This window comes from Scaptodrosophila lebanonensis, unplaced genomic scaffold, assembly GCF_003285725.1.
Source record: "Scaptodrosophila lebanonensis strain 11010-0011.00,11010-0021.00 unplaced genomic scaffold, SlebRS2 tig00000043-arrow-pilon, whole genome shotgun sequence".
Classification (NCBI taxonomy): Eukaryota; Metazoa; Arthropoda; class Insecta; order Diptera; family Drosophilidae; genus Scaptodrosophila; species Scaptodrosophila lebanonensis.
In genome coordinates, this window is record NW_022060545.1 from 13,822,765 (window position 1) to 13,845,214 (window position 22,450).

Genomic DNA, 22,450 nt, shown 5'->3' on the forward strand with positions numbered 1-22,450 from the left:
ATTTATATCAAAACTCCAACCACTACTTAGTATGGCCATTAGGAATGTATAAACCACTTCGACAATGCCTCGAAAAATATTACTACCAACTGCCGATATCAATGATAAATGGTAACTGCTATATACATACATTTGCAAGGAGAATTAAAAACCACGTTCGGGCCTCGAATATTGTGTTTGATTAGTAAAAATATTTTTAATTGAAATATATACATACGTTGCTAGGTTAATAACAGTAAAACATAATAATCTATTTAAATATTAAATTGAAATTGCAGTATCTCACTATAGATTCAATAAAACCTTTTACAACTAGGCTCCCCTTTAATATTTTTTAAATCTATTCGATTACCTAACATTTAGCATTCTTTAATCGTCATATCCAGATTTTTTATTACTTTTAAGTGTAATGTAATGTTAACATATAAGACCTCTCCTGTTTGAGTTAGGAATCTTATATGTACACATTTTTATATTTTAATCATGAATTACTACAATACTATTATACAATTAGTATTTTGTTTTGAATTTATCAGTTAAGGTATTCAAACGAACCGGAGACATCGTTTATATGGTAGATATTATAACACTATTTGAAAATCAAACTCAATCACTTTACGATGCTTATGCTGATGAGTTGAGGAGAAAGAAGAGAAACCGTGTTATGCCGTTTCTATTGGCATGGGCAAACGGCAGTTAACAAAGTAACCGAAAAAGTGTATAGTTTTCGTTTTTGGTTATCTTTAGAATCTGGCATTTTAATCAATTGCCTTTGGCAGCTGTCAAAGTTCAATGCTCGCCAGGGGCCACATTTGGGCCTAGAACCTAATGCGAGCTGTCAGAAGCTTTGTGCTGACACATATGACAAATGAAACAATTAATTGAAGATCGCCTCAGCATAATTACTTCTTTTCAGAGATAGCTCCACGAAAGGTAAAAAAATATTTGCATGTGTACAAAAGAACCACCAACAGGGACTGGTGTTCGGCAAAACTTTAATTATAGAATACTATATAGCTATGGCAAATGAATAGATATTTAAATTATAGGTATGCGTGTGTGGTTATATGTAGTAAGTAATATTTCATATATACTTGTACATATGATTTAGAAGTTTTTTGCTCATTAATTCAGAGCTAACAAAAACTTTGTTTAATTATAAGAAAGCATGTGCCTTCGGCTTTGCTTGCTTTTTTTTTACATGACTTCGCTCAGTTTGTTAATATGTTATAACATCAGCGTTCTAAAGAGATAAAAAAATAAATAAAAAATAAAAATTACAACAACACGCCAAACCTCAATCAACTTTTGTTGGGGCTTAGAATTTTTCGTGATTTTATTGGTGCGGCATTTTTTGTGTCATGTCGGGTCCGGATCTTGGGGGCTCAACAATCAACGTCGAAAGGCGGCCAGTTAATTGAAGTGGCTTACAATTGGATGAGTTCGAAGTATTTTTGGTTTGTACCAATTGTTGTTGTTGTCGTTGTTGTTTTGATTGCTGATAAAGTGCGCGCCTTTGAAAGCCATTTGGAGCGCACACTCGAGCCCCGATTGCGGCACAGAGCCAGAGCGTGCGAAAGAATTTTGCCCGCTGGGAACAGGAATTCGAGTCGAGTCGAGACGAGACGATCTAACCAACACCTACTACTGACTAGTACCCAACAATATAAGAGCGCCGTTTATAATTATATTTGTAATGTTTGCTTGTGATACGAATATTGTATTATGCGGTACAACAACAATGGATAGGGTTTTTTATTTTAGACATGACTGACACAGCTGATTAAATATGCAAATTGCCGTTGGGAAATCGTGTTCCCGTAACTAGTCGTGTCTTCCACAACTAGCGGAGATATCAATACGAGTTTATCGGTAAAATCTTGCGCATCAATGAAATGAAAACATCCAGCAATCTGGTGAGCCTCATCGCTAGCTATTGTTGTAATCGTTTAGCTTCGTCGCAAACAAAGCAAAGCGGGCGAACTGAGCATTCCGTAAACAAAAATCAACCATGAAACGCAAATAAATACAATCTTCATATAAATATTTATCGTGCCAGCTGCAGTAAATTTGCAAAAAAGCAGCAAGAAGCTGCCTAAGATTCTACCAAGATTATGAGATTGGTCAACAGCCCTAAGTGACTCAGAGAACCCCTAGTTTAACTACTCAGAGCTCTATAATGTTATCGGGATGTTGAGTTAGTCCAGTTCTTTTATTTTAATTTGACGATTCAATTGACAAGTAAAATTATTTACTTGTAAATGAAAGAATTAAGAAAACCACCGGAAATTACTCGACTACCTTACAAATTTACGATGCTTGGGCCAACTCACTTCTACATATTCCTTTAAATATATTTAAGGCATTTATTGTTGTTTAGATTAACAAGAGATCATAACAGGAATATGATTTCTCATAGCTTGCTTTTCCACTATTTCTAGGAGTGTTTCATTCCTATAATCATAAAAATGAGGCTGTGAAGCCATTAATTTGATTATTTTTCTAATAAATGTATCCTTTAATATCTTTGCTGATCAATTTGAGTTAACACTCAGAAGCATTATTCATTTTCGGTTTTAGTTTCAAATTTCATATTCCCAATATCAAAAGATTTCTTTATAAGTCAACTAAACATAAAAGTAAATTGTTTTATATAACAACATTTTCATAATAGAAAATTAATACTAAATTGAATTTTATTTAACACTAACTGTATGAAATAAAAATTGGAATTAATAATTTTGAGTTAGGTGGTAGAATGTGGTTTTCGGGTTGGGCAGAGCAGTCGAAAATTAGACTAGTAGCGCAAGTTATTCATAATTTTTGAAGAAAGATTCCACATTAGGCAGCGACCAGCGATCTATCAGCTTCGCTCTGTCAATCATTGCGCCCCTAAAAGCACATCCGCACTTCTAATAATATAGAAATTAAGTATTAAGCCATAATTAGCCAACATTAATGCCTGACTTATGTATACAAGTAGTATGTGCATGTTTTGTGTACGCAAAAGTAGTAAGTAAGTACACATGTGTGTACGCAATTTGTCAGCCATGAAGGTGAGCTTCATTTTTGAGTGTTTCAATTCGAAGCCACGCATGACAAAATCGACAGCAGATTTCGTCAACTATGACTTCCTTTTTGTAGATTTGTACTACTACTTATAAGTACGAGTACATAGTACATAATAAAATAATTATGAGCAAGAAATATTAAGTAATTTGTAGGTTGAGGTACGAGTACACACAGCAGCATTTAATAACTCAAATAATGCATAATTCAGTCTGGCTGGCCTGGCGGTGCGGGGGCAGGTGGTGACGTTTTTGCCGACTAACCGAAATGCTTGGCGAGCGTGCAATAAATATACGAGTAATTAACCCTGAACCCCCAGCGTCGACTGTCGCGCACGTAAGAATGCTTTATTGTTGTACCCATTGTTGTTGTTGCTGTGACTGAGACCGAACAACTTTTTTGTCTTTTACACGTTTGATTCTAAGAATTAAAATAGCGCTGCCGATTTCTGTGTTTTTTCTTCGCCATTAGCTAAGTGTGCAAATATTTGCCTGCCATAAATTGTTTGTCTTGTGGCTAAAAGGATTTGAGAATGGCTTGACACTCCACTAACATTTAACGCCAGACCCAGAAGATGCCCCTGATCGAGAGGCACGAATCGCCACTCCAAGCTGTGAGCAATAAATTGGATTGTTATTGTTTAATTTTGTGCTCATTTGTAGCACCCTTGTCTACCCAGCGGCAGCGAAACTTTTATGTTGTCTGCTCCCCACTACTCGCTCCACATGGCGTATGCGTTATGTAGATTTTAATTTGAGCATTGGTAACAGGCAAATAAACGGCACACAGTGGGGCTATCTTGCACAACAGTTTGAAAAGCGCTGCTATAATACACCGTATTTAAGATTATGATAGCCGGGTTATTGAGGAACTGTGGAAGCCATGTGTGGACGTACTCGTACATAAGTATATATGTGAAATGGAAATTGATAGCCAAGGTGGCAGAGCAGTTACGAGTATTAGTATAATGAAGCGATTTCTGAGCTTACAATGCAAATTCGTTAACAAGATTCAAACACAAGTTACTTATTGCAAGAATACTCCTGTGTTTTCTAAAAATCACATTTAAATTGTTTGCATAGAATTGACTGCATCATGCTCTTAGCAAAATTAATTAAATAGATAATTATTTATTTATTAATTGAAATAATAAGTCTGATGATTCCAAACATGAATTAGTAGCCGCTATATCACTCCACCCAAAATCACAAGCTTCAGCTTTTGATATGATTAGTTAGCAGAGTATAAGGCTCTCAAATATGATTTCATTTAGAAATCAATAGTTGGTAAGATACTTACGACTTGTCAGTAGGCTTACAATAATTATATGCGCATTGGATTAATAAAGAGTATTCTTAGTAAGCAAGTAGCTTAATTTATGCGGAATTTCTTATTGAAGACTTAAAATCACGATTCGTTACAATGAGAAAATGTGAAAATAAAATCGCAATACTTTTTTGATTCAAATGCGTTCAAAAATATGGCGTTTTTATCTGTAAGCTGCATCTTTATTGAAATTCATTGGAAAATATATCGCTGTTAACGGCAGAAAATACAACTACAAAATACAACTCACTCGCTTTTATATGAAACATACAAGTATCTATAATTAATAAATAATAAAATATCTTGTGTGACCAAAATTAAAGTTACACGTCTTTGCTGCTCAGAAAGGGTGCGAAAATTGAAATACAAGTATGTATATCCATTTCCGTCCAGTTTTTCTCAAAAATAGGATTTAGCTATTTATGTATACTTGGGTCTGTAAGATCATAATAAAGTTAGATCACAAATAAATTGTATAACTGAAAACACTTTTAGAAATATATGTACATACACACTTCCTTAATGCAATTGCTGTAAGACACTAAATCTCGAATTTCAGACGAAAATATGACATTGATAATTGTTTAGCTTGCAAATCAAATATACAAGTAGATATACATATAATATGAATTGTTCTATTTTATATTTAAAACCATTATGCCCTGACAGGCTATGGGAGTAAGTGCTTTGGAAATCGCTCGTAATTTAGACGTGCCTGTACATTTGGGGCGCAGCAACGTCGAAACTCATTTGGTTAATTACTTGCGGTGTGCACGAGTCGCCATCAACCGCTATTGTTCTCGTACTATTCGTATTTACATGTACTAGTATATGAGCAGTATTATAGCCATGTTCTAAATGAGTGCGCGCTGAGTCAGCGACTGGGTAGGTTTTTTCTTACATAACGAGACGCAATTGTAAGCAAAGAGTCGAGACTAAACGAAATGCTCATTGATGCATTTGGCGCCACATTAAAGCACCGTTAGCATCAATCTCCATGCAATTAAAAATCATTGAGCTGATGCTTTCAGCTGCTCCTACTGTCCACTGTCCACTGTCTACTGCTGTTCGCTGTTTGCTGTTTGCTGTTTACTGTATGCGGGATCCGGTTACCACTTGGCGCACTGATCCGCTTACCGGTCTTCATCTGCATCTGCGAACATTTTGTCGGGTGTCCAATTGCCACTGTTATGGCCAACGGATTGACTCTGGCCGGCCAAACAACTTTTCAATTTGCAGCAACAACTTTAAAATATGTTCGCACACTTTTAGTTAAAACGACTACTCACTACAGTGCACTTGCTTTTTGATGAAGCCAATTAACATCACTAACAGGGCTGTGCTTCATTTTTTTTTTTAATTTGCTCGAAATTACATTTTCTTCATATATATTTTGATTATATATTTAAGATTATTTATGTAATCCATTTCTCGTATACTTAATATTAAATGTGTGTCTTACCAGCTTATCGCGAATCTTATAACGTATACCTGCAGGCAGACAAGCAAATAATTTCACACCAAAAATAAAACTATCAGAATGAAAACGAATGAATACGCAAAAATCTATTTATGGCGCTGTTTGTGCATTTTCCCTTTGTAATATCTATTATCTCTGCGTTTTAGTCTACTGCTTTTCGTCTAAGCAATAAGATTTTATAGATAAACTTGTTCCACAATCTACAATCTTGTATAATGGTTAGTAATTATTAATGTTGTTATATAAAGAGCCGCTTGTTATAACTCAAATATGCATACAATTCATAAAACAATATTTCTATAGTAGCTACTAAAAATAATGGGGCTATAAGTAAATAGGTAGTTTGTTATAAACCAGCTTGTGAATTTGTTATAAACCAGTCATTGACATCGGCAAATGTGCCATAGATAAAATAGATATAAATAGATCCAAATATTACAATTTACAGCCATATATCTACATTTTTCTAACTAACGTGCAATATAATAACAATAAGATGTCTTGCCAAAACGTGTTAGCGATTATATTAATAAATGGGGACCATGAGTATATAGATAATACAATGGCTAAGCAATTCTTAATTAGTCAATCGACTCTATATCGACTCGATTCTATAACACTCAGTCAACCATTGCAGGACGATGCCAAGATCTAGTCAGTTTTTATTTTCTACTTACTTTTTTTGTTTCTTAATTTGGCAAAGCTTCCCGGAAGGGTCGGATATTATGGTATATTTTCTAGTATATCGATGCTTCCTTTCAATCCTTCAATAAGTTGGAATTATATATAGCCCATATTTTATTGATTATTTAAATGAATAAATAATGATCTCATTAGACCTTAATAACTGAGCATGTAGTTCGATAATAAATAAACAAACTCAATAAATGGAAAAGACTATGTATGTATGTATATGTATTTTACAATTTGTTAGGTAGAGTGTTGAACTATCCAAATTTAAGATTTCATGTTTATAACTAGTTTAAAAGGCATTGTGTTCAACATATTTGGAGAACGCTGTATTATCAGCATTCACTTTGTTTTGTGTTTATTCTTGTAGCGGTATTTCTCTTTTTCGATTGTCTAATTTGCAACAAATGGCAAGTGCACAGTTCTAGCTAGCTGTGATATTTAAAGTACACTTTGCTTTACATTTTATATTAGCCCAAAAGTCGATTAACTAATACCAACGACCCCTGTCCTTTGCCTGCGGCCCTGAGCGCCCACAAACGGAGACCCGACCAGAGCAGTCCGATGCAGATCAGAACAGAGAACAGAGAACAGAGACCAATTGCCAATTGGCGACAGTCAGCAAATTAGAACGGCATCACGGCCGCCACGTTCAGGTGATTTCAATTTGCAAAACTGGACCGCAGACTGTCGGAGGTCAGCAGGAAAATATGAAAACTGCACAACAACAACAACAACAATAACAATAACAACAACACCAGTAGTGGAGCCATAGCGACGGCGGCCATTAAAGCGGCATGGTGCGGCGGTCATAAAAAAAACCAACAGCAACAACATCAAGAACAAACCTGTTTTTGTGACAAGTGCGCGGTGGTTCGGTTTGCTCCACTCCGCTCTTCTCCATTGGTGTTGCGAACAGTTTAAGACGGCGTTTTTACAGTTGGTTTTTCTTCAGGCCTTTTCTTAGTTGCCGTTGCTGTTGCTGTTATTGCTGCTGTGGCCGAAGCCCCGCACCCGCGCATTACCAACTCTTTGGCTTTTTAGCTGTTTTCCGTTTCGTTTCGATAGCTTGAGTGTTGCGCTCATTGATGTTTGTTTGCTTTGTTTTACAGCAATTCAAAAAAAGAAGAAAAAAGTTTGTGGTTACGTCGTCGTAACTTGCACTCCTGTTTTAAAGTTCAAAGGTGCTGCCGAGTTGGTGGTTTGTTTCTTGTCTGTCTGGAAAGCGTGAGAACTACGCGCGCTTGTTTGCGCTTTTAATTGGCCGATGTGCAATTTTTAGGCTGCAAGTTGGCCAACATGCCTCGCCCAGATACGGAAAATTCTAGACAAAATGATGCATCAGTCTTTTATTCGGAGAGAGTTCAAAATTGTATGCTATTTCATTTTCCGTAAATTCACCTTGGAGTTGCTTTAGAATTGTTGGTAGTAAAAAGTGTCCTACTTCGGACAAACTGTACAAATTTCAAGGATATTTTCATTTTGTTTTTCTCTAATTCGGTGACAATTGAATTTTTAAGTTTTTCTTTAGGCAGGGTAACTAAATTTATTTTGAATAGCTATTATTTTTGCTTAAAAGCGATATCATGAGCTCAACTCATTTCATTTCGATTAAAAATAGAATTATAATAAAACAAAATACACACCGTGCATTATATTTTTAAATATTATATACTATTGTAAATCGCATACCTCTCAAATATACTCATGTTAATGTAAATAAAGAATACAGTTTTCAGAAGCAATAACATCGTTTAAAAATATCCCTTTCTGTTAGCTCCAAAAACATATACCCTAATAAAAGAAGCCGGTGTAAAAACAAAAATTTTTATGACTGGCGATAAAACGGGGTGTTTTCAAAAATATCCTGAAACCAACTGCCAAATTACCGAAAGAAGCGAAACTTCCAAATACTTATTTAGAGATGCTAAAGGTAAAAACAACGAACCGAAGAAAATTCAATTCAACAGGAATGCATTCCACCTGCAGCGTATTCGCCGTATTTGGCCAAAATATTATGAAGAAGGAAAGTAGCGCATTTTTCACGACAAATGCGCCGCCTTATCGATAAACACGTGTGACTGATTTTATGACGAAACAAAAAATCGCATTTTAACCATAAACCATTGACTATAGTCGCCTATTTGGCTCCGTGTGAAACTAGATTTTTATAAAATTGCATTTAAGACTCGTACCACCATTCTGAAGAACGTGTCGGCCTAAAATATGCGCTCGAAGTTTACCAAACGTTGTATTAGGTCGTAAGGTCGGAACTCGAATTATTTTGAATATAAAAACTCATTTTGCCAATCTTTCAATTCGTTACTTTGGCTCATTTCTTGTGTACTTCAAATAATTATTTAAAATATATATACATACTTGTATATCGAGAAGTTCGTATCCACGACACAAAATACTACGTTTCATTTCTTCAAGTTAACCTACCTCTTCTCTTTACCTAATTTATTTATTTATATTATAAACTCAAAAATCTTATTAGTGCTCAAGAGTACCCCAAAAATGAACAAGATGATTCACTCAAATTAAAACACAAGCACAATCAATCAACAGTATATTTGGCAGACGTGAAATGTACGAATGAATGGATGTGCGAGTACGAATACGAGTTCCAGTTCTATCAGCAAGAAGCTACTTACGGGTAGTTGTGGGTTTACCCAACCTTAAAACTTACATTAGCGGGCATTTGTGTACAGATGCGCCCATTTGGAATCTTTCGGAGCGGCCCAAAGCAGTAGCAGTATTAGTCCCATAGTCGTATAACAATCTCGCTTAATGTGTGCACTTAAAAACGTAACTAATTTGTTTTATTCCTTTTTGTTGTTCACTTTGTTTTTGTTTTTATATTTTGCGCGCCACTAATGAAGCTTTCGATCTAGCTTATGGGTATCGAAGCGAGACGGCACTAGTTGCATGTATTTCTTGTGTATTTTTTGTTTGTATTTTAAATAAATTCAAACGCACTGTTGAATGCTGGATGCAATCAAATCAAACGCGTTTTATTTCATTGCACTCAGATCGGCCGACTTCACTGATTTTGTCGACTTTGCCGCCTGCTCGTTTGTTTGTTTATGCATTTGACCCGCTTCGGTTGACAACAGAAATTAATGCAAAAGCAACAACAATAATAATTAAAAAAATATTGAAACAAGTTACGGTCATCGCGATACACGTTCGGCTCTTGCTTGTTTTTGCTTTTCTTGTTCTTTTTCATTTGGATATTGTAATATATGTAATTATATATGTAAATAGCTACTACAAGATGTATGTATGGACATTACAATATTAATAATGTAATGAATAAACAATATTGTATCCCTTTGCGCGTTCATAAAATAAAAGCCTCAAGACGAGTATATGTTCAGTTCTAATTTAGCAGTGTTCCTAGTCAGATGCCGTGTAAGAAACTATTTGTAAAGATATTTAAAGTGCAAGACACGCCTGGTAAAGATACTAAATCGGATAAGAAACTCTTTGGATAAAATATACTATAGTCGCAATCAATATTAGTGTTTAGTCAGTTGTATTGGGCCCCTTTCAATATGTATAGTACTTTAATATTTGTGCAAGAAACGTCTACGTCTGGTAAAGATATTAAAACGTGTAGGAAACTCTTTGGATAAAATATACTATAGTCGCAATCAATATTAGTGTTTAGTTAGTTGTATTGGGCCCCTTTCAATATGTATAGTACTTTAATATTTGTGCAAGAATGCCGTCGTCGTTGCGGTTTCTCTTGCTGCTGTTGTTTTTGTTGTTGTTACAGTTTGATTCTGATTTGCAGCGCAAAAAAAACTTGTTGGCTCTTATGCTTGCTTATGATTATTTTCTTCTGCGCCGAAACGCACTTGTCAAAAACAAACCAACACACATACCAACACATTCACATTCACACTTTGGCCGTTTAGCCAGCTAGCGTTAGCTTTGGCTAAAATATTTTCGTTAGTTTCTAAAATCTCGCGCACGCGGCCAGCACCCACGGATCGGCCGAACTTGCTCTCGTTGGCTCTCGGCGGGCCCGATGAAAATTTCATGCGCACTTTTGTCTTTCGTGTTGTTTAGGCCACAAGTTGCGCGAGAAGACTGAGCGCAGAGCGCTCTGCGCCGGTGGTTAAACAGTAAAGCTCAAAGCCCCACTTAACACTAGCAAGCCCCACATATTTTTAATGATCGATAATATGATAATGATAGATAAAGGACAACTCCTTTAATATAAGAGTAGTTGTTAAACTTATGTCTTAATGAACTATAGGCTTTGCAAATCTGTCAAATGTTAAAAATATGTAAAAAATAATAAATATGTAAAAAATAATAAATATGTAAAAAAAATTAAAACTAATAAAAATTCCATAGGAAAATATAGATTTCTGCAAAACCAAACTTCTTTTGATTTCCTTTTAAAAACATCATTTTAAATTACAGTAAATGTGCATGGAAATTATTTAATAGATATCTTAGGTTAAATGTGAACTCAAATGTGAACTTTTTGAACAAATCAAAACATTAACAGATAAAGCAATAAGCAATGATAAACTCCTGAAATATGTAACAGATAGATAAATAACATGCTTATTGGTGGCAAAATACCTTGGCTTGTGTTGATACTATACTATATACACAGGTATTCAAAGGACATATTTAAATCCTTCACTAAAATGCAATTTGAATTGAATACAACCCAGCTGAATAAAACCGATCCATAACATTTTCTGCAAACAATACCTTGAAAAGGGGAATTTCGACTACCTTCTTTATGTACAAAAAATTAAATATACAAAAGTTAAACTATAAACTTATGATCACTTAATAGTTATTTAAATATAGTAAAATTCCAAATCTTTCTCAACATCTTCTTTTCATGATATTAAACTTCATAATTTCTTTATATTTGTTGACAAACAATTTTAATTTTATCTCCGATAGCAAAGCAACAAAATATTGAAGTGCGCCATCTATTGTCACTTTAGGTAAATTATTCGTTCTTCACCTATGTTGACGCTTTAAAAGCTCAAAAACGAACCTCGTAACGGTCAAATATGAAGTTGAGCTTAATGGCCTAACTTAAAAGCACAATAAGAGTCTACCGTTGCTGGCCACCATCACGCACTATACTCGCATACGAGGGCTCAACGAAAGTGCCGCCAAAGAGAAGCTCAGAAACTGCTGCTCCGACTTCGCCCGAATGCGTGCGCGGCCTTTTGTGCCTTTTGTGTTGATCTTGAGACTCAGTTTCAATTATTGATTTATCTCTTTGTGGTTGGCCGCAGCTTCCAGCTTTAGCCACAGTCTCAGTTTGGAGCTGTTCGGTCTTCGTCATGTCTCCGTCTTGCCAACGACTGACCAGCATGCGTCTTGGAAGTTTATAAAAGTTTGAGCCAAAGTGCAGTGTCGCACAGTTGGCCGAAAAACGTTGCACGCGCTCGCGGCCCTCTTCAAAATTAAGCGAAATTTCGTGTGGTCGAGCTAAAGCAAACAAGTTGCAGGGCTAATCTTTAGTGAAGTGCTGTTTATCAAAAACGAAAACGAAAGTCTGCCGAAAAAGAAAAATAAAAACAGTCGAGACACGAATTTCTTGAGCGTGTGTAATGCAGCAATAAAAATAAATTACCACTGGAATGCTGCAACATATTTAATTAAAATACATTCAATAAAAAATATAAATAAAAAGTTGACGCGTGTGCAAACTGGTATATATGTATATACCATGAATTGGCACTGATCTAGCCATCAAATTGAAATCAGCAGTAAAAGCCACAACACAATTGGCTTTGCCCAAAATTTTATATCGATTTTTATGTAAGTGTAAGTGAAGTACGCGGCCAATTCTTGCGCAGCTCAGTGCAAACAAAACATGTTAATTGATTGATTATTATTTATTAACATTAACGCGACGACTTTGTCTGACTACCACAAGTTTTGCAATTTGAACAAGCTGCCAGCAATAAGTACTCATCATATACAAATATTTCTACGAATATAAATGTACAATAACATATAGTAATGTAAATGCATAGTGAACAAAATTGCGAATTGTCAAATCCGTGTTTGACAATACGCGACTCAAATTTAATTGTTTGTATGACAATAACTTATATAAACTATCAAAAGATGCCAAGCGATTTCGCAATCTCAAACGTATTATCATACTCGTATCCAATATGGACCCCTCTCTTTTCCTCCTCTACCACTGTTACAACATGCACCAGAAAAAAGAAGCTCAGGGCACATAATATATGCAATAAGCGACCAGCCAAATAAAAGACCAGAAATGTGGAATTTTAAAAAGCCATCAAATACTTGTAGATGGAAATGTGCAGCCCATGCGGTTTTATGCCAGCAGCCAACCAACTACTAGATGACCTTAGTCAATGCCGACCTTTTTCTTACTATATAACAATAATTCTCGCTGTTTCGTTGACCACACAAAAATTTGTTGCGCTAATAAACAATAAGCTTGGAATTATTACGTACCTTGTGCGCATGTGTGTATGCGAGTGTGAGTCGAAACGAAAACAGCAACAACAAAAACAACAACAATAACGTTGAAGGTCTCTATATTGGTTGGTCAGCTAGCAGGCAAGCTATCTGAAATGAAACCCAAATCAATTGGGCCCACCACAGCTCGCTTTACACATGCGCAGTGCAGCGCCTGAAGAAGAGTCGGAGTCAGAGGCCCAACGAGAGAGCCACACTTACCCACACACACACTCTCCTACTCTCTCCATCTCTCCCCTTCTCTCTCTCTCTCTCTGGCCTGGCAACGCTTAGAGCGCTAAAGGGACGGCAACAATTGCTCCGGCAATCAATTGAACCTTAGCCGCCTGCCTCAGTGTGCTCGGAATTGGGTTGAGTTTTGTTTATTTTTTATTATTATTACGTTTATCGTTTTTACGGTGTCGCCGACGTCGCCGTTGTTGTTATGGTCGCTGTATATAAAAAACTTTTACTCTCTTGCATTGCGCGGGCTCGAGCAGTTGTTTGTTTTTTACTCTGCACAGTTTCGTCAATGGAAAAAGTAAAAATACCAAAAATATTATTAACGTATGTTAATTATTGCATAAGTTTTCGGCGACACCGCCGACCACAGCTTGGTGTGTCACAAAACGTTCCAAAAAAACAAATCGAAATTGATTTCAATTGCAATGCAGAGATGCTCATAATTGAAGTCTACATTTAAATCGCGCCCATGCTGCGTATGCGTAATATTCTCACACTCTGTAAATTAGCCTCCTATTGTATAGTATGTGGAGTATATGGAGGTGTGTGTACGAGTTTTTCGATGAGACAGCATAAATTGGTAAAGCGCGTGTGTTGCATTAGTTGTGGGTGCGTTTTATTTGCCATTGCGTGTTTTTTTTTATTTTTTGAACTGCCAATTCAAATAAATAGGCAAGTGGTACGGGCAGAGAATGACCTTCATTCACGCCAGCTACAAATTTTTGTGTCAGTAAAAAGTAAACACCAATCGAACAAGACACTCAAGTAGTAGACCCATGTCGGATACAACAATAACACTGCTCAACAGTTCATTCGCTGCAGAGTTAACAAAATTTGTAACACATATGTGGACTCAACTGAATTAGCCAACATTATAAACACTAGTTGGTCGGGTGCGATAAGTGCAAAGGTATACACTGATTAGGGGTCAGTAGCCCAAATGGACAAAATTCATTAACATTCAGCATTCGTTGCCCATCATGTGGTCCATTTACATACCAACATTTAAAAAGACTTTTAACAGCTTCGACAACAAAATATCTTTCTTATACCTCCAGTCAGTTCATCTACAATTTGCCCACAAAGTTTTCTAATTATGTCATGAATATTGGGGAAAACTGGGAACATAAAAGTTTGTACATTTAATATGCAATTTGAATTATTTTAATATGACCTTAAAGGGGCTTATGAGTTTATAGACAAAAATCTGTTAAATAGAATTTAACTTACCAAATTATTACAAAATTCAATTGAAATCAAAATGGCTTAAACTAAATGCCAGAAAAATGACCGGTTTCTTTGAAAAACTTTCTATAAAACCGGCAAAGCTTATACTTTTTGTTTTACTTCCTTTCATAATTGTGTAGAATTTAGCTTTCCAAGCAATACGTTTCATAAATCAGCTTTCCTAGTTATCTCCGTAAGATCGTACATTGCAAGATCACAGAAACATCTGCCGATCAAGTTAAATTAAAAACAAGTTTCGAAAACTGCGGCCTTTAAATTAATAGTTTAATGACCACGCCAATTTTGGAAATTTCGTTTCATTATCCATTTGTATTTTGTTGGGCAGTGTAATTAATGTTTATGAACTATCGTGCACATTAACAGACATTGCTAGCAACAAGGACAGCACCATAACACTGCATAGAAGGGATCGAGGCCAGCACCATGGAAACCAGCCGTATTGGCTCGCTGTTGGCATTGCTGTTATCATTAAACCTGCTGTTGGGCACTGCCAAGGGCGCAGTCAACGAGAGCATTGCACTCCGGCCCCAGCAGCACTACAAGCATCCAGTCAATGGCACTCTCAACCACAGCCCAAGTGCCTTGCAGTTTGAGGAACAGAACCTGCTGGCAAGTCCATCCACAGCAACTAAAATAGATTCGCCTCATGACACACACTTGGCTCGCACCTCTGTCATTTTCGGGCTTACGAAAGTGGCCAATGAGAGCAATGTCAATGCACTATGTCTGGCCCAATTGCGTCATGTCCAGCGTGGAATTCTTGGCAAGCAGCCGTGGGCCATGAAGGGTAAGTGGAAGCAAATTACACAATGGTAGCCTCACAGTTCAGGGCTAAAACAGAGCAGAAAAGGTAGAATAATTTCATATTTATCTATATATATATATATATCTTTCTTGCAGCTAGTTACAGAATTTAAATGTTCGGGTACTTAGTTTTATTTTCATACACAAATGCATATTTAAATTAAACACAATCTTTTGCAAATGTTTCGAACCGACTTTCTAAAAAATTATATTTATTTAGTAAACGAATTAAAGTATAAATTGAAAAATTTCCTCAATTCTTCTCATGTGGCAATATTTTCTATAATTATCAGTAAACATTTTCTTTTTCCTTGCTGCCAAAGTTAGGTTTCAAATACGTTTCTTCAATAAATTAGGCAAAATCATATGTTTTCATTTAAAAGAAAACAAGAGAGAACGCTACAGTCGAGCAAGTCCGACAGTTAAATACCCTGTACCTAGGTAAACTTCCGTCACTGAGGTATACGCGCCCAAAGCAGCAGCAAAAAGTGGAAGAAGAAGAGCAAATTATTTCGCTAATAATATGTCTTAGAACCAACCAAAGATGAAATTTGAAACAAAAATAGATGATTATATATAAATTATGTGTGCAAAGTTTGGTTAGGGTAGCTTTTGAAATGTGAACGCTATTGACGAAATTCTGTAGCGGGGGAGGGGGGGAAAAATTAAAAAAAAAAAAAACTCGTTTTTTCTCGGACCTAGGAGAATCTGGGTAACAACTTTGGTTACTCCAGCTTTCTGAAATCCTTGCGTTCATGCAGACGGACAGACGGACGGAAGTGTCTACATCGATTTCTCTCGTCATAATGATTCAGAATATATTTACTTTATGGGGTCGGAGATGCTTCCTTCTGCAGGTTACATTTGCACAAACCTAATATACCCTTTTTACCCTTTATACCCTGTACCCGGGGTATAAAAATATAGGTTAAAGAATTTTTATACCCTGTACCCAAAGGGTACAAGGGTATATTAAATTTGTGCGAGTGTACATGGAACACACAGAAGGAGGCATGGTAGACCGCACAAAGTATATATATTCTTGATCAGCATGACAAGCCGAGTCGTTATAGCCATGTCCGTCTGTCCGTCTGTCTGTCTGTCTGTCCGTCTGTCTGTCTGTCTGTCTGTCCGTCTGTCTGTATGAGCGCAAGGATCTCAGTAAGTACAAGAGCTAGGATAACCAAAATTGGTATCAAGGTTCCTATAAGCCCTAGGCAGATCGAGTTCGTGATCGAGATCGTGTTTTTTTTTTCATAACTCCCTTAATTATTAGAATTTTGTACTCAGATTTGGCAAATACCTCCAGTTAATGATTATGAGTATGCCAAATTTCATCATGATAGGTCAATTCTGAAGAAAGTTATAGCCATAAGTAAAATCGCTGCTCATGCGCTGCCTGCAGCTCTGTCGGCAGCGCTGCCCGCAGCTGTTGTTGTTGTTGCTGCTTTGGTTCAACTTTGTGCTGCATCCACACACGCATATAAACACGCATAGGTACGTGATGTAAATGTATGCTGTTAAAACTGAACATAAACATGTATTCTAATTTAATTTAATTAATTAATTTTAATTAATTAATTAATTCATTTTTTTTTTAAATTTTATTTTTTTTTTTTAATTTTTTTTTTTTTTTCCTTTTTGTGGAGAGTACAGGCTATTTTACTGTCGGGCTTGCTCGACTGTAGCGTTCTATCTTGTTATAAATGGACTGATTCGATCTACAGTTTTTATATATACATATGCAGTTAATTTATTACTTCGAGATACCTAAAGAGGTTATTGCTATTTGCGTGATCGCCCTCAGTAACAAATCTTGAACTTTAACTGCACAGCCAACTTCCACTTGACTTTTGGTAACAATGTTCTATAAATACTTTCTCAATTTCCTTAGTGTGAGGAAAATCGTAGCTTAAGGATTTATCAGGTTTTCAGGTTTAGACTTACTCATATTGGAGGCAGATACCAAATATTTATAGTAGCAATCAATTATATAAACAAATAAATGTTTGTTAGCTCTTGTTATAAGTGCTTATTATAGTAAATGCTTATAACTGTAGGGATACACATAGATGGAATTGTACGAAATGAAGAGTGGGTTGATTTATAGTATTTATAAATGCAGTTCAGTGATATACAATACAAATCCTAAGCTTAACTCGAAAGAGTATTAGAAATTTCGACTCTATATTTTAGTGCTCGATGCATCTGGAACGAAGCCATCCGGCTTTGTATATGGACAGAACTACTGGTTGGGTAGTCGTGAGGCTTGTCGGGACGTGCAGCGCCGGGTGGGCATAACGCTCTCCAAGAACTACGAGCGGGTCATGCACTACGGAATTATCACACAGCGAGCACCTTTCGACATGGACTATAGAGTCGTTTATCTGCGCCATAATTCGCCCTGGCAGGTGGAGATAAAGCTGATGTCGGAGCAAATCATACATATTGGACTGTGCCTGCCCAGTGCCTGTGCATCTGGCGAGATCAAGCAGGTGGCCAGAGAGTATGTGGCGCATGGAATGTTCACCGAGAACGACATCTTCGACATACGCCCCGAGGTGGTGTATATGAAGGATCTGCAGCTGCGCGACTCCTTCTACCAACGCCCAAGCTTTCGGCTCGTCGTCGGCTGTTTGCTGACCACCTGTGCCTTAATGCTCTGTGCCCAACAGCTGGCCGGCGCCAAAAAGCTGTCCACCGGCGACGCTGCAGATCTGGTCACCACTGAATCGGAGATGTGGCGCGCACTTCATTCGCTCCTTCAGTGGCGGCGCTTGAAGGCCTTTGTCGGCTGCTACGATGTGCCCACGAACTGGGCTAAAATTTTTGCCATACGTGAGAACAATTCCACCGAGATACCGCTGATGAACGGACTGCGTTCCGTGTGCGCCATTTGGATAATGATTTTTCATGTCGTTTGGTTCATGTACTTCACGGTACACAACAAAACGGTTCTGATCTCGTATGCGGAGAAGGCATTCTTTCAATATGTCAGCTCTGCTCCCCTGCTCGTGGATGTGTTCTTTACCATCAGGTATATGAAGACATTGGTGGTTTTTTTTAAATTCGAAAATATCAACTTCATCATATTTTTGGGTTGTTTATTAATTATTACGTCAACAAGTATGGGAAGTCGACACATACACACACACACATTTCAACTAAAGAGATAAGAAAGGCTCTAACAAAAGTACAATAATGTCTATTAACGCCTCCGACACGTTGGGGGTTTTTATTTTCCAAACGGCCAGCAAAGCTGATTCACATCGAAACGTGGTCAGAGACTTTATTAGACCAAAAGAACTATCACATAATTACATAGTTTATTGAAGAGAAAAAGGTATTTATAATTAATAGCTGAAAACCAAAGCAACTGAAAGAGAAATCCCCAATACCAATTAAGTTGCTAGTTCGACCAGATCCTGTAAACTGTGGAAATAAAGCTGCCTCGACTAAATCTACTTTGATTCACCAGTTATCTCTCATATCATAAACGTTCAGTAGGTCTCTGGCTGCCCTATCAGCAGTTTCCCCGATCTCGCCGTGAATCAGTCTGTTCCTAGAAAGTTAATAAATGAGAGATACTATTAACAGTTCGCCTAGAAATATTTTTAGATGTTTTTGAACCACCGCAGAACATATTTTAGCAGAGATCTATAAATTCTTGTAGACATTTCTCCAGCTACAATGCTAACTGTTGAGCATTCCTTTCTTATTCAGGGGTTTCGTAAAATATTTTATGTCCTAACAATAACATTCATTAATTTGTTCACAAAAATAAAACAATTAACTTAATGAGGCTATAAAGACTAGACACTAGAGATGTCTGTTGGGGAAGAGTATTCCAAAATTACTACAAATTACTTATAAATAATTCGGCTCTTCTCACTACAGTGGCTTTCTTCAGACCTACAACTTTATGAGAAATGCGGCACAATTGGAAGTGATTCGTGGAAATGGGCTGCGCCAGAATGTGAAGCTCTTTGGCAAGCTGTTGTTCCATCGATACCTCAGATTGGGGCCGCTATATCTCGTCGTCATGGGCACTGTGGACTTAATATATGCCTTCATTGGAGACGTCTCTATTTATCATATCAACGAGCGTTTCGATGAAATGTGTGCCCAGCACTGGTGGCGCAATCTCCTCTTCATTCAGAATCTCTTCGATCACCGCGACATGTGTGCGAATTGGAGCTGGTCGCTGGCTTGTGAAATGCAGTTCTTCATATTGGCCAACATATTACTATTTCTATATGTGAAGTAAGTCGGACCCATTTCACTTAATATGTACACCATTGATCTGTGCTCCTATTTAATCCGAACTCATTTCTATGCAACTTATTTTTTGTTTGTTTGTTCAAATTATCGCGTTCAAATTTTTCAAATTGTAAAAAGCAGCTACATGGGACCCCTTCAGTCTACATTTTTAGGGTTATATGTACTTGTATAAGCTTCTTCAAAATTCTTCTTCTTAAATTCAGATTCTAATAGTTTTATGAATTCCACATTGAAGCGAAGGCTCTCATAAATAAATAACTACAATAGAGCTCAACAAGTCTATACGTTGGCTTCGGTCTTTGCAAATATGCGCTTCTGTTGTTTTAAGTAACATTATTTTATTTTATTTGATGTCGACAAACATAGGCTGTCAACATAGGACAAACGTTAAGAATCTATCACTCAACTCGATGGGGGATTTTTTAACTGGCCAACTATGCTCCGATTCACAACCAAGTGTAGTAAGAGGCGTTAATAAATCTACAAACACAATTTTTATTATACAAATTTCGCATTCAAAAAAAACTAAGAACTTAATTTTGATGTGCTTTTAGAGAGAGAAATTATGAATGGGAGGAATGAAATTTCTAGTTTATGTGAAAAAAAAAAAAATTGGTAAGTTTACAGAAGTCGGCTTGAGTAGGGAAACAAACGAGTATTGGTATCTTAGTTTAAGCCACGAAGAGAAAAAAGAAGAAATTGTTTCTAATCCGGCTCAATCCGGTCCTGATGCGCAGTCCAGTGCTCACACCAAGTGGTATTCGTTCGATCAACATTTAAGGCACAGTATGGAATCAAAAAGAACTCCATGATCTTTGGAGTTACACAATTTTTTGTAGAGTGGAATAATACAATAATTTATGTAAATGGTTGCACAAACTTCAGTGTCGAGGGACAAATTGAAGAGCTTCAGCAATGGTTGGCATAAGGCATTAGAATACTCCATTGGCACACAACTATTTATGAAAGTTGTCTGGCCCAGGAGAGTACTATAGAGACTGAGAGTAGGAGGAGAGTAGATACTTAGAGACAATACTAGAGTAGATCACCAAAGTTGAGGAAAATACTTGTATGCAGCTCCATTGATGCCCTCAGATATGAATTGTTGGATAAGCATGGTGTGTAAAACTCTCTTCTAGTCTGAAATCAAACCATTCATGTGTTGAGGATCAGACTTTAATTAATTTCACATATTGATCTTTAAATTATTGTTCATTACGTTATTTGTGAGTCGATAGGTATTAATGCTCTGTCCTCCACAGACACCCCAAGCTGGCCAAAGCGATGGTGGTCACGGGATTTGGAGCCACGATCGCGTGGACATATGGCATTGGCATAAGCATCAATTTTGAGCTCTCCTTTGATGCGGCCTTTGCGACTGGCACGGAGATCTACACCAGTCCGTTTGTGCGCGTGATGCCCTACATTATGGGTGCCATTAGCGCCTGGTGCCTGCTCCAGAAACGTCTGCAGTGCGCCTTGAGTGAGCAGCAGGATCGTTGGCTTTGGCATATATCCTTGCTGATCTTCTTCCTGTGCATCTACTCGACCATCAAGCGTGATTTGAGCTCCCTACTGGCCATCTCGCTGTTTGTGGGCGGACGCTTCGCCTTCTCCTTGAGCGTCTGCTGGATGATTGTGGGCAGTGCCACGGGTCGTGGAGTGTGGTGGTCCCGTCTCCTGGAGGCGAAGGGATTCCAGCACTTGAGTCGCCTATCGTATGCCATTTACTTGCTCAATCCGCTGATCATTGCCTTCTTCTACAGCTTGACAAGCGCCAGCACGCATGCGGACCCATTCATGCTGGTGAGTATTCAAAATGCGGCCCATCCTAGTTGCTTCTAATGTCCCCCAACTGGATTTCTCAGTGCGTCGTCACATGCGGATTTGCTGTCATCGTCTACTTGGCCTCCATTTTCTTCTCCCTGGCCTTCGAAGTGCCCTACAGCAACCTGTCGAGTCTGCTGCTGAGGCGAGGGATCCGATCAAAAACCGCCTAATGATGCTAGTTATATTTTATTTTTGTACATACATACAAGTATATAGGTTAGGAATAGAACGCATCTCCATTTGTATTGTGATTGATAGCATTCCATGTACAAGTCATTTTAATCTGTTTAAATATGTTTAAGTGCTAAAATCGAGCGGCCGCTGTGCCCAAGTCATCTATCTAGTTGTAGTACGCCAGTGGCCACCATATTGATTATGAAATAATAAAGCAAAGCCGTCTGCGCCGAAGCCATATACCCTTCACTCTACTTGCAACAAAACTGTAGTCCTTCAATATAAAAAGTTCCAATACCATATAAATTGTCTAAAATGAAAAGATTTAACATGTCTAATTACAATTAAGTTTTTCCGATTCAATTTTAATGTTTAGGCACATGTTTTGCAGCAACATGATGCGAAGCAGTTGTTGTGCAACATTTGTATTGCTCGACATTTGTGCAATTCACAAACGGGTTGGTGTATCGGCTAAATAACAAGCATATTTTACGACGTAAGTATTTGCTTAAGCAGTGCATTTCAGCAGTAAAAATTTGTACGACAACATAAAAAACATTTTGTTTTAAAAATGTACATCAAATTAAATTCTATATTGGGATTTTCAATAATTTCACAAATCGCAAAATGTATGTATGCTACCACTTGAGATCAACCAAGACCCAATTAAATGTGTGTTGACCTTGGTTTTTTGTGCTCTTATAGATAAAATGACTTATTTTTTCATAAGCCGTTTCATCCGTTATAAATAAGTGCGGAAATCCTCGAGGTCGGACTATTCTGGATTTGCCAACCTGTAATGTTAAGGTGCTA

The 22,450-nt window shown here is 37.1% G+C and overlaps 2 protein-coding genes across 3 annotated transcripts in view; one reads left to right on the forward strand and one right to left on the reverse strand.

Moving 5' to 3' along the window:
- LOC115622742 (flocculation protein FLO11) overlaps positions 1–10,616 on the reverse strand; it is a 30,353-nt gene extending 19,737 nt beyond the window's left edge. The window contains exons 1-2 of the mRNA XM_030516789.1: positions 10,459–10,616; positions 9,258–9,668 (exon numbers count right to left, since the gene is read on the reverse strand). The gene's annotated coding sequence lies outside the window, so the exon portion shown is untranslated. The remainder of the gene's footprint in view (positions 1–9,257; positions 9,669–10,458) is intronic.
- On the forward strand, positions 9,996–21,903 carry LOC115622743 (nose resistant to fluoxetine protein 6). Of its 2 annotated transcripts, none has more exons than XM_030516790.1 (6): positions 9,996–10,027; positions 14,912–15,335; positions 17,549–18,389; positions 19,250–19,615; positions 20,896–21,439; positions 21,502–21,903. In XM_030516790.1, exons 2-6 carry the CDS (start codon positions 14,972–14,974, stop codon positions 21,631–21,633), a joined length of 2,247 nt encoding a protein of 748 aa, XP_030372650.1. In that variant the 5' UTR covers positions 9,996–10,027; positions 14,912–14,971; the 3' UTR covers positions 21,634–21,903. The 2 variants fall into 2 exon arrangements, with proteins under 2 accessions (XP_030372650.1, XP_030372651.1); XM_030516791.1 differs by lacking the exon at positions 9,996–10,027 and adding an exon at positions 12,243–12,379.
- The last annotated feature ends 547 nt before the right edge of the window (positions 21,904–22,450 follow it).